Source organism: Gymnoscopelus microlampas, assembly GCF_963454915.1.
Source record: "Gymnoscopelus microlampas genome assembly, chromosome: 22".
Taxonomy (NCBI): Eukaryota; Metazoa; Chordata; class Actinopteri; order Myctophiformes; family Myctophidae; genus Gymnoscopelus; species Gymnoscopelus microlampas.
In genome coordinates, this window is record NC_139959.1 from 32481739 (window position 1) to 32494511 (window position 12773).

The 12773-nt window shown below is 43.1% G+C and overlaps 1 protein-coding gene across 4 annotated transcripts in view; it reads right to left on the minus strand.

Moving 5' to 3' along the window:
- Positions 1-12773, minus strand: part of phldb2b (pleckstrin homology-like domain, family B, member 2b) — a 102330-nt gene that overhangs the window by 27536 nt on the left and 62021 nt on the right. For all 4 annotated transcript variants that reach the window (XM_084049168.1, XM_084049169.1, XM_084049170.1 and 1 more), the window contains 3 exons: positions 6885-7349; positions 3293-3433; positions 2418-2555 (listed from right to left, as the gene is read on the minus strand). In XM_084049168.1, the coding sequence (XP_083905294.1) occupies positions 2418-2555; positions 3293-3433; positions 6885-7349 (744 nt within the window). The remainder of the gene's footprint in view (positions 1-2417; positions 2556-3292; positions 3434-6884; positions 7350-12773) is intronic.

The window sequence follows — 12773 nt, forward strand, 5'->3', positions numbered from 1 at the left end:
GAGGGAAGGAGGGAGGGAGGGATGAAGGAAGGTAGGGAGGAAGAAAAAGGCAGATATGTGGAAGGAAATGGGAACGAGGGGTTGGACGGAGGGAGGGGTTAGGGATGAAGAGGAGAGATGGAGGAAGGGACATGATGAATGGTTCTAATGCACTGGTTCTCAACGTCTGGTCCGGGGACCACCAGGGGTCAAAATTGACCCTTAAGACTCTGTAACTCTGAGAGTGTACCAAATGTACGAAATGTGTACACTCTCAGAGTTAAATGAACACTGAGAATTGTACAGTGTAGACTGGGGTCCCAAAGATTTGAGTTACAGACCCCGGGTGGGCCCCAAGCCAGACGTTGAGAACCTAATTAGAGTTCTAATGGGTTGAGAGACATATTAAATGGTTCTCACTGCACATACCACAACCACACACATACACACACACACACACACACGACCAGATTCTGCACCCATACACAGCCTCTCACAACTTCACCTATTCTGCGGAGAAGCAACCCTATCTAATACCTCTTCCTGATGCTCTTCCTGTCTGTAAATAGCGTTGGTGCGGCGTTTTATCATGGATTTACCAGCTGTGGGCTTCAGGGAAATATTAGGAGCAGGCCAGGACTCGACCCAGCAGAGAAGTGCCAGCCACACACACACACGCGCACACACACACACACAGGGTTCTCCTTGCAAGGGGCAGTGTGTGTCATGCGGTGACTGCTATACCCTGGCAGCATTAGCAGCTGTATATTTGGACCAGGAGAAGGATTAACACCTACCAGTTAGTCACATGTCCCGTGAAATGTATGTCAGTGTGTCTGTATCTATGTTTTTTTCCATTTGGTATATATGCACGCATATATATATTTATATATCTTACAAGTAATTACCAAACTCGATGATGTCATGTATAGGCAGGTTTCTGAACTGTCCACAGCCCTCCTCTGAGACACAGAGTGAGTAGACAGAAATGGTGCCATCTACTTTATAATAAGTATTAGTGAGGACCAATTATATGAAGAAAATGGGTGAAGTGCTCCTTTACTACATAAATATAGGTGTATTTCTTTTTTACAGGAACAGGGTTTGTCTGTGTGAACAGTTACAGAATGTATCTACTGTATGTACGTTAGTAAGTATGTATGTGTATGTATGTACTGTGTATGTACTGTATGTATGTACGTATCTATACATTGATGTATGTATGTATGTATGTATGTATGTATGTATGTATGTATGTATGTGTGTCCAGTCAAAAGTAGACCAATGAGTAGTCATGGGCCAGACCAGATATCGGTACCATTTGAGTGGGCAACCTGTCTGCCAGGGTTTATTCATAATGTACTCACCCACTGCCAGCATTTTATATATTTTTTTATAGAAAGAATGTGAATTACTTGTCCGTTTAATTTTTAACATTGAAGTGAATGTTTTTTTTTCTTTTCTTTATTATTATTTTATATCTCCTAATTCGTTGTGAATAACAAAAATAAATGAATACCCAAAAATTAGAGAAACATTTTAGAAAAAAAAAAAGAAAAAAAAAAGGGGAGAATTCTCCCCTTTGGCGGTTAACACCACTGACTGAAAAGGGGAGAATTCTCCCCTTTGGCAGTAAACCTGTTAAATTGCTTTTGGGGTCAATACAAGTACATTTATATTTGATAGCCTATTCACAAGAGCAGCTTTTCATATTTATTGGGCATTTTGTGATTTCCCCCTATTAGGGTGGTCATTGTTTCCAAAAAGCACACAAACTGTCGATATCATATTTAAAGTAGGTGAGGTAAGGATCGCTATTAGCCAAAAAACGCAGGCGTCACCACACTAGGACATGCACGCAAGCAGCCAGCTTGTGTATAGAGCAGCTTCACCAATGAACACTGCATTGACATCTAAAGATTGTACAGGGAGGCCATGGTGTTATTAAAACAGTATTATCTTGTAACACCTCTTTACAAACACCTGAAAAAACATAGAAATGCATTCAGCCATTCAACCACTGCTTGCAGATAATTCATTCTCAACCACCAAAGTCTGAAGATGCATTTATGGAGCATCTTAGGTGACTATTCCTCCGTGTGTCTCGTAGTCAGCCAACAGTTTGTGAAATCTCAGTTCTTACCGTTCTTTTACTGGAGGTCATCCATTTTGTGGAGGAGTGGCTTATTCAAATCCCTACATAAAACCTTACAGTGTTAAAACCACTCAAACCCCAGCATCCGTATTCAGGGCAAACCTTTAATAGAAAATTGCAGATCTGCAAGCTTACAACGCGGACGCGTTGTAAGCTTGTAGATCGGCTATTTTCAGCGAAGATGTTTAATGTAGAGCGAAAACAGAAAAGACACTAGTATAGAGCCGCGAGGGACTCCGCTCAACCACGTATTTAACATGCGTCTGTGTGTCCTGTTCATTACCTTCTCCTTTTCCTGCTGGGATTTGCTCTCCAGGTCGTCCAGCTTGCTGTGGAGAGCCTCCAGAGACTCTTTCTCCTGCTGGAGAGCAGAAAGCTCCGACTCCTGCTCTGCGTCCACCAGAGCTCTCTCCACCTCCACCTGCAGTCAGCCAGAAAATCAATCAATCAATCAATGGATCTCTGAACCTCAGTTGGCAACACTCAAACGGTGGCGGTTACATCGCACCTGGTGAGAAAATATAACAAAACCGATATTTAGAACAAATTGACTCATTCGTGTTTGTAGGTCAATGACGTGTTTGATGTGTTTTCGGTGTTAAGACGCTAGATGGCGCTCTTTGCGAACAGCGAAGCGGCAAATCACGTGATCGCAAAAAAAAACAGCCACATTCACTTCCATTCTAATGGATTTGGAAGAATGCCCTTTTCTCTGCTTTGAGCGCTTTCTGGTGCTTTTTGTCGAAAACAACCTACATTCAACTGCCAATAACTATGGAACGGATGTTCGCGACGGCACGAACATCGAGCCCCCCCCCCCCCCCCCCCGATTCTCCAAGACTCGGATACGTCTTTTAAAGCAATCGGTGGATGGATCGTTGTGAAAAATAATATTCTATGATTTTTTAAAGGTTAGTGAAAACGCAAGTTCATCTTGCTCATGAAGGTTAATTGAATAGTCTAAATTTTTTCTTATATATCAACGAATCGACACAAAACATTTTATTTTATTTCTAATAATTCATAATAGTTCATTATTCGAGGCAAAGGGTTGAAATAATGGTGATATTGATTTGAAGTCATATCGCCCAGCCCCTACTGTGTGCATTGTGTTCAAACAGGTTTGAAGTAGACTCGTTGAGGTTCCATCTCCGTTACCTCTCTGACGGACTCGTCCATCTGGTTGTCCAGCTCTTTGATCTTCTGTTCCAGCTCCTCCATGTTGTTCAGCACCTGCAGCCTCTCCTCCTCCACGCGCCTCGCTTCCTGCGCACGCCGGCGAGCGCCATCGTCCGCTACCTGGTGACGACGTCATACACAGGACAGGTTAAATTACGATTTGGGCTCTTTATTGTTGAGGAGAACTTTGTGAAAACCAATAAACCAATGACAGAGATTCGCAATCATTCAGATGTATCTGATAGGCCCGGACGGGCACTTAGGCTCTAATGTAGCCTGACAGTACATCGCGGGTTCGAGTCCCGTTCCCGACGATCTTTGCTGCATGTCTCTCCCCATCTCTCTCTCCCGGTTTCCTGTCCATCTGTACACTATCAATTAAACGCATGGGGTCAACTCCTTTATACTGTCGATCAGTGGTTTTCAAACCTTTTGTGTCCAAAGCAGACCAATGGGCAAGTGAAAACAGCATGTCACAGTGCAACAAAATTGAACATCGGCTATTTTAGGTAATTGTTTTTTGTAAAAAAATGTTTTGTTTTATTAAAGGGACAACAGATTGAAAGTAGTTTAAAAAATAATGTAGGATAAACAGTCTGCTTCTGTATTGGGAAATGAGAGCGCACAAAGTACTGATTTAGTCCATTAACCCATTAAGACCTGGAACTGTCTATTTTTAGATTTGAGCTAAAAAGCATTATTTTACACTTTGGGCTATTCAAAAATAGCAGATATACAAGCTCACAGCGCGGTAGATCTGCTATTTTTGAAAAATCGTGAAAATGTATGCACATCTTTGAATATATATATTTTCAAAGCGAACATTTTTAACTCAAATCTTTGCTTCTGGGGGGTCCCTGGAACAATATATTTTGATGGGGGTCCGCGGCCAAATACATATAATTGTGGGGGTCATTGACATGCAAAAGATTGAGCACCACTGATATAGAAACATACGTTTTTCAGAATACTGTTGGGATTTAGGAGACATGTAGAACCGGCTTCAGGTCTCAATGGGTTAACAAAAAAACTTTTAGTAACCTTTTGGACCTGGACTTGTCGTTTGGGAAGCACTGGTGTGCATGGTTTCATGCTGTCAACAGCACTGGACCGCTGCACAACAGCTGCATTGAAAGTTCCAACCTTTGTGAGCATCCGGTTTGGAAAGCAGCTCAGGTTGTTTTCAGTTTGCTTTGAGCCTCTCTCTACCCCTTCCAACAAACAGCTGACTGGATGTTTACAAGGGTTTTCAAGTCTCCTTAGCAACTACAGACTGTAAGCAGTGGGCATCTATAGCAGTGGGGTCTCTACCTTTTTTTGGACCAGTGTGCCCCCCCCCCCCTCCTATTCAATATCCAGTTCCCTTACCGCCGGCATATTGAAAATAGTGCTTTTATGAGCGGCCAAAGTTGGGAATTGGGAAGACTGAATCCAAGCTAAGTTGCTGTCAGGCGGAAACTTTGTATGTCCAAAACCATTCCTTTTCTATTATTGGTGGAACATTCTTTTAAAGTGACGATAGCAGATCTACAAGCTCACAACACTTTGCTTTGCGAGCTTATACATCTGCTATTTTCACTACTTTTGTGTGACGCTCTGGTATGGTGAAGTAGGGCATTAATTTACAGGGGGGGGGGGGGAAACATAAGTTGAAATATGGACATACAAGGTTTCTGCCCGACAACAACGATATGATGTGCACTAGAATTGACTGAACTGGCTAAAAAAGAAGAAGAAATACAAACGCCCCCCCCCAATATCACCTCAACACCCCCCTTCTCTTGACGGTTTTAGTTTTTCACGGATACATTTTACAGACGATTTTACAAATTGATTTGACATGCCATCTGCAAAGCATACGGCTTATATTTGCACAGATTGTTCACTGCACACATCAAACAAAGACACTGTGGAGGGGTCTACACAAACTGCCTTGCGTACAATGGACCAATATGAAAACAAGCCCCTGGGGCTTTTTGTGTTATCCTTTAAGAATAACTTTTGACTGTACTACATGTACTGTTATCAAACGTTAATAAAGTATTCAATCAATCAATCAATCAATGCTAACAAGGTTATTTGGGTAAGAGTATAGTTGTGCTAAAGCACAGGATGATTTACAATCACTCAAACATTCTGACATTCCAAGCAACGGAGGGACAGCTGTTCACATGAGCTAAGTGCAAAATCTCATGCACTCCAAAATGCACATACGCCAGCTGCCAAGGGTCACTTTCAGGCCCCTTCTAATCTAATAAGTGGACTGTAAATATCTGTGTGTGTGTGTGTGTGTGTGTGCACCTGTACTTGGGCAAAACGTGTGTGTGCTTGCACAAGCCCTACAAGGACTGATCTCTCTGACTTTCATCTCTCCCAGAGAGAAAAACTAAGAGTATGACGCTTCCTGATTACACCCTATACCAGGGATCTTCCAACGTTTTTCAGGCCAAGGACCCCTTAGCTGAGAGAGAGATGAAGCAGGGACCCCCCACTACATATTGTATAAAATTGTGATTAAACTTTTGCCCCAAAGAATAGGGAAGCGGTTCATGTAAAAAAAAAAATCAAATAAGTTCCTATCAAACAAAGATGTGGGCCCCCCCCCGTAGTAACTCTGAGGACCACCTTGGGGTCCCGGACCCCCTGTTGGAAGTCCCATGCCATATACACCTAGTTGATTGGAGTCCCCCAGGTCTCTATACTGGTCCCCTCCCTCTTCAATATCCACTAAATACCTTCGCCGAAAATAGCTAATCTACAACCTCACAAATGTAATGTGTTGTGAGCTTGCAGCTATGCTATTTTTGCTGAATGTTTGCCCCAGAATAGGGACGTTAGGGTTCATGTGGTTAAGCCTGATTAAGCTTTGATGAGGCCTTCCTACAGTGACTTGTTAACAGCTGACACTGCACTCACGTAACGCTGTACTAAGACCTATGAGATTGTGTGCATCAATACAAATGTATGCACATTCATTATATTTGATAATTAACGTTATTCTGGAAATCTGAATAAACATTCTAGATATGTGACATGTCATTGGGAATCCAGGTTCTCGTCCCTCATTCATTCTTGGAATGTTAAAATTAACTAAATATAGAGATTGCAGGAGACGCTGTATGTGCATGTACAGGATATCGTTGTGCCAACCTATGTCAAGGTCTCCCCTTAAAGGGATAGTTCACCCCTAAAATTCCTTTTTTTCCTATCTTTTACACACCCAATGGAGACTTGAATTCGTGGAGATTTTTTTTTTTTTTTGTCGCATTCCGAAGCCAATAATTTTATGACCAGCGGAAAGATGCTAATGTCTCCGGTAGGAGACTCAAAGTTGACACTTTGAGTCTCCTACCGGAGACGCCGCTGGTCATCAAATTGGGTGTGATATTTTTTGGGGTGAACTATCCCTTTAACTCTGACAGTATACAAATGGAACCAAATGGACCCGTCCATTTCGTTCCATTTGTATACTGTCAGAGTTCCAGACTTGTAAGGGTCAATTGAGACCCCCTCCTAAAGGAACCCTGAGAGCCCCTGGAACCCACTTTGAGAAACCCCCTACTTATCTAACCTCATTGGTCCTCTGCATGCGCGGGGTGGGCGAGGGGGCGGAGCTCCGCAGACTGACCACCGGCGACTCGGCCCTGCTGTTGTCGCGATGGTGCTGACCGCCGCTGCTGCGCCGCGTCCTCCGCCGCTGCTGATGCGCCGGCAGGTCGTCGTCGTAGAAACCGTTCTCCGAGCCGGCGGAGGAGGAGAGGTGGCCGTTGTTCCCGCCGGAGGAGGAGGTGCAGCCGTTGACCATGGCGTTGACCATGGAGGAGGTGTCGGAGAAGACGGACTCTGACGCGTCCAAGTCGTCGTCCAGATCGTCGTCCAAGTCGTCGTCGTTGAGCTGCAGCTTCTCCAGCTCGCGGTTGATCTTCTGGAGGTCGGCCACGGCCGAGCCGGGGTTGGAGTCCGCGTCGCATCCGTCCCTGTCGGCTCGGCCCAGCTCCGAGCACAGGGACAAGATGGTCTCCAGACGCTGGCGCTCCTGTGGTGAACAAGACATTCGCGCACACACACGGACACGAACACACACACAAACACACACAGACAGACAGTAGAACCTATGATTAGATACTTTCCAGCTGCAGTTGGACAAGTTTGACACATACAACATGAAAACAAATGTACACACACACACGCGTACACACACACACACACACACACACACACACACACACACACACACACACACACACACACACACACACACACACACACACACACACACACACACACACACACACACACACACACACACACACACACACACACACACACACACACACATCAACCTGTATGAACGAGGCATCAACTATATAACACTATATAGAATAGTTTGATGCAAAATGCCAATGTATTTTTGGATTGTTTATCCGTCATGTCCTTGAGGGAGAAGGTTTTGGAGATGTAAACAACCATTCATTGCACCATAACATGCTGTGGAATATGTGTTTACGTTGTCTAAAAGTGAGATGAATCAAACGAATGTAATGTAGTTCAAATATCTGATAGCCAATTAGCCATACGGTATATCTCTGCTAAGCAAATCAATACAACTTGCATTGAATCTCTCGATTCGGACACCAGTCTTTGCCTTGTTAGATTACATCAGTGGTTCTCAACCGGTGGGCCGTGAGGATACTGCAAGTTGGCCCCCAAATAATTGACAAAACACTAAGATATAAGACATGCTCAAGTTAACCCATTCAATCCGGGAACGCATCTTTGTCACTTTACATTTCTTTGACTATTCAAAAAATAGCAGATATACACGCTCATGGCGTGGCATAGAGTGCCACGCTATGAGCTTGTAGATCTACAATTCCTTTTGAAAAATCGTGGAATTCTTTTGCAAATCTTTGAATATATATAATATATGTTTTAAAGTGAACATTGTTAACTCCGATCTGTGCTTCTGGGGGTCCCTGGAACAACATATTTTGAGATGGGGGTCCGCGGCCAAATACATATCATTTTGGGAGTGCTTGACATGGAAAAGTTGGAGCACCACTGATATAGCGACATACTGTTAGGATTTAGAAAACATTTCTAGATATGCATTTGGCCGTAGACCCCCCCCCCCCCCCCCCATCTCAAAATGTTTTGTTCCAGGGACCCCCCATGAAGCAAAGATTTGAGTTACAAATGTTCGCTTTAAAAATATATATATTCAAAGATTTGCACACATTTTCAATGTTTGAAGCTTGTAGATCTGCTATTTTTGAATAGCCAAAGAAATCTAAAATGACACAGAAGCGTTCCCGGTCTTAATGAGTTAAGGGAACATTAGAATAACAACTAGTGAGTCAAAAGGTATTCTCACACATATCCATTAGTCAGGTTACCTGTGGAAGCATGGTGGCCTCAGGTTAAAATGTCCTCGTTTGGTCTGAGACTCTGTTAACAGCCTTCTTAAGCCATCTATATTCTTAACACAATCCAATCCTTTTTAATCTGTAAATCTGGTCTATTACATTTCTTCCGGGGAAAACCTCAATAGTTGTCAGTCCATTCCATGATTCTGCCTCCCCCAAGTCAAACTATAGAGAGGGTACGAGCTATGGAGGCTGCTACATGCCAAAATACCCCCAAGGAGGCTAAGTTCGGCTGTTAAGCCCTCCTGGGGATGGGATGAAAAGCACTGTGTGTAAATAATATCTGATAGAGGAAGAGGGTGGGGCTGGGTGGGGGGCAGAACGATAAGCCCCACCATTGAGATTGAGACAAATACAAACTGAAGACCCACCTTTTTACTCTTGCTTTTAACACAGTTTGAGGTCATTGTCTGTTGTTGTTTGCTGTTGCTTTGTTTCTATTTGTTTTCTTACTACGTTATATGCCTTTATATTTGCTTTGTGAATAGACTAAGGTCTATTTCTTTTGCTCTTGTTTTGGAGAGCACTTTGGGTCAACTGCTGTTGTGTTTAAATGTGCTATAGAAATGTATTTGACTTGACGATAGAAGGAGGGGTTTGGTTGGGGTAGACAGACTGAATTAGGGAAAGAGAGACAGAAAAGGGGAGAAGAAAGAGGAGGGTTGCGAGAGAGAGAGAACTAATGACAGTGTGCGACTGTTAGAAACATGGTTTTCTTTCCTGCACACTTTCAAACACACTACAGATGTGTTGTCCAAAAAACAAATTATAATACACACACAGTTTAATCATGCACCTCTCTCTCTCTCTCTCTCTCTCTCTTTCGCCCAGTACCTGCCAAGAGACGCGTCAAAAAGAAGCCTTTGCCAGTTTGACACCTTGTTCTATTCTAATGGGCACAAGCCTCTGTGGAGCCCTTATAGTAATCAGCTGTTAACCCATTGAGACCGGGAACGCATCTGTGTCACTTTAGATTTCTTTGGCTATTCAAAAATAGCAGATATACAAGCTCATAGCGCGGCACCGAGTGCCGCGCTATGAGCTTGTAGATCTGCTATTTTTTTTAAATCTTGAATTTTTGTTGTTGTTGATTTTTTCAAAAAACTGTTAGGATTTAGAAATCATTTTTAAGAATCGCCTCAGGTCTTAAAGGGTTAACTAGCGAGGGGAGGAGGTAGGGAGAGGGGGGGAGAGATATATAGAGAGCGGGGGTAGAGAGAGAAACAGAGAGAGAGGGAGAGAGAGAGATGGGGAGAGAGAGAGAGAGGAATATACGTTTTCTGGCTTTAAACAACAAAAGCAACAGGGCATGAGAAAAGGAAAGATGATGGGAAAAAACAGATGGAGAGGAGGAAGAGATGGAATGAGACAGTGAGGGGGGGGCAACAGGAGTAACATGAGCTGGTGCTTTCGGGCCCCCTGACTAATATAGGAGCAAGGAGATTAAAGCATTCATCCTCTGACACTCTCTCACCTTCTCTCTTTCTTCCTTCCCTCCTTCCTTTCTCCCTCTCTCCTAAACAGTGGTGGAAAGTAACTAAGTACATTTACTTAAGTACTGTATTACTTTTTATTACTTGAGTATTTCTAATTTCCAATACTTTTACTTCTACTCCACTACATCTCAGAGGCAAATATTGTACTTTTACTCCACTACAATTACTTGAAAACTTTAGTTACTACCGTAGTTACTTTTCAGATATAAATTATGATATTATGAAACATACATTAACCACTTTAGCCCTATTTTATACCTCGGCTATTTGAAAATAGACGATCTACAAGCTCACAACGCGTCGCATCGCGACGCGTTGTGATCTTGTAGATCTGCTATTTTCAAACATTTTAGTACTTTTACTTTTCGTACTTTCAGTACATTTTGATGCCAATACTGTTGTACTTTTACTCAAGTAAATGTTTAATTCTGGACTTTTACTTTGTAAAAGAGTATTTCAATATTGGTACTTTTACTAAAGTAAAGAATTTGAGTACTTTTTCCACCACTGCTCCTAAAGCACTGAAGAGCATCAGAAGTCTATTCCTCTCAAGAGAGAAAGAGAAGGGGGAGGATTCGAGGAAAGAGGGAGGGAAGAATTTCTGCTCTCTCCGTCTCTGCCATCCCTTCTTCTCCCTCTCTATCCAGCTTTCTTTGACTGATTTCTGTTTGCAGCAAGTCTTTTCTCTCCCCTTCCCTTTCTCAACCATTTTGGCTAGCAAGCCCAGGCAGCATTCCATTTCGGAAACATGTACCCTTTGATGTACCTTTGTTCACAAAACAACCTTATAGATATGGAGTCACTGGAACAATTATGACTTGTAGGGGTGCAACCGTTAATCGAACTAATCAATCTAAGCAATTGTAAACATTTTTTTTTAACCCATTAAGACCTGGAACTGTGTCATTTTTAGATTTGAGCTAAAAAGCATTATTTTACAGTTTGGCTATTCAAAAATAGCAGATATACAAGCTCATAGCGCGGCACAGAGTGCGCTCTTTGAATATTTATATTTTTAAAGCGAACATTTTTAACTCTATTCTTTGCTTCTGGGGGTTCCTGGAACAAGATATTTTGATGGGGGTCCGCGGCCAAATACATATAATTTTGGGGGTCCTTGACATGAAAAAGATTGAGCACCACTGATATAGAAACAAACGTTTTTCAGAAAACTGTTGGGATTTAGGAGACATGTAGAATCGGCTTCAGGTCTTAAAGGGTTAAATGAAGAAATAAAGAAATTGGGGAGAAAAAAGAATCTAGCGAAAATAGCACAAATACAAGCTCACATCGCATTGCGAGCGATAACTTTCATACACAATATACTGTACATGTCGAATCACTCCACCAATGTTTCACATTAAGCTAATGTAATGTACCACTCCAAACACTAGAGGGCAGGTTAAGACAACACAAATGGTGCTAGCTGTCAAGTCTCAGGTCTGTATGTTAGTCCAGTGATGTGAATGTGTCTCATAGAAATCAGGACATATTTTTTCTATAAAAAAACATCTTAAATCCAAGCATTATTCTTTGTTTTAGGTAGTTTATGCTTTAGGAGGACAGTGGAGAGACACTACTGGGAGGACAGAGAGGGAAGGACATGCAACAGAGGTCTCTAGATGGAATCAAACCAGGGATGTTGCAATTAACACACACACACACACACACACACACACACACACACACACACACACACACACACACACACACACACACACACACACACACACACACACACACACACACACACACACACACACACACACACACACACACACACACACACACACATACACCTGCGTGCAAATGTGCGTAAACGCATGCACGCACGCGCACACTGCAGAACTCAGAGAAAAAGGAGAGAGAGAGATGGAGAGACTGAGGGAGACAGCCAGGGAGAGACAGACATGTCTGTTCCTTTTGCTATGCAGAGAGCTCTGGATAGGCTCCTTTGAACTCCTGGCGAGCAAAATTCCATCCATCTATGGGAAGATAGTGAATACTGAAATGTAAGCTGCTAAACAGTGCCCATCTCCCTCCGCCGCTGGAACTGCCTCCGACTCCACGGGTCTCCCTTCCTGCGGCGGCGATTCAGCATCTCGTTCCATCTCGAAAGTAGACGATCTACAAGCTCACAGCGTGTCGCATCGCCACACGTTGTGAGCTTGTAGATCTGCTATTTTCACTACTTTTGCACATCACTCGTATGACGAATGAAGGCACTCATTTACCCCAAAAAGTTGAAATATAGCCAGATTTGAGGTTTCTGCCAGACAGCAACGATGTAGTCAGGCATGCAAACAGCCCCGAGGTGAAAAAGGTGACAACATGTTGTTTTCTTTCGGGTCAGGTGTCACACAATTGCCCTATTTGGGTTCAAAAAGGTGACTGTAGCTGAAAAGTGACACTTTTGCATGTCTGTGTAGTACAACTCTCTCCCTCTCCCCCCCCCGCCCCCCCCCCCCCCTCCCCCTCCCTCTCTCTCAACCCAAACGGTCAAGGCAGATTGACGGCCAGGTTCTGCTCGGGGGTTTC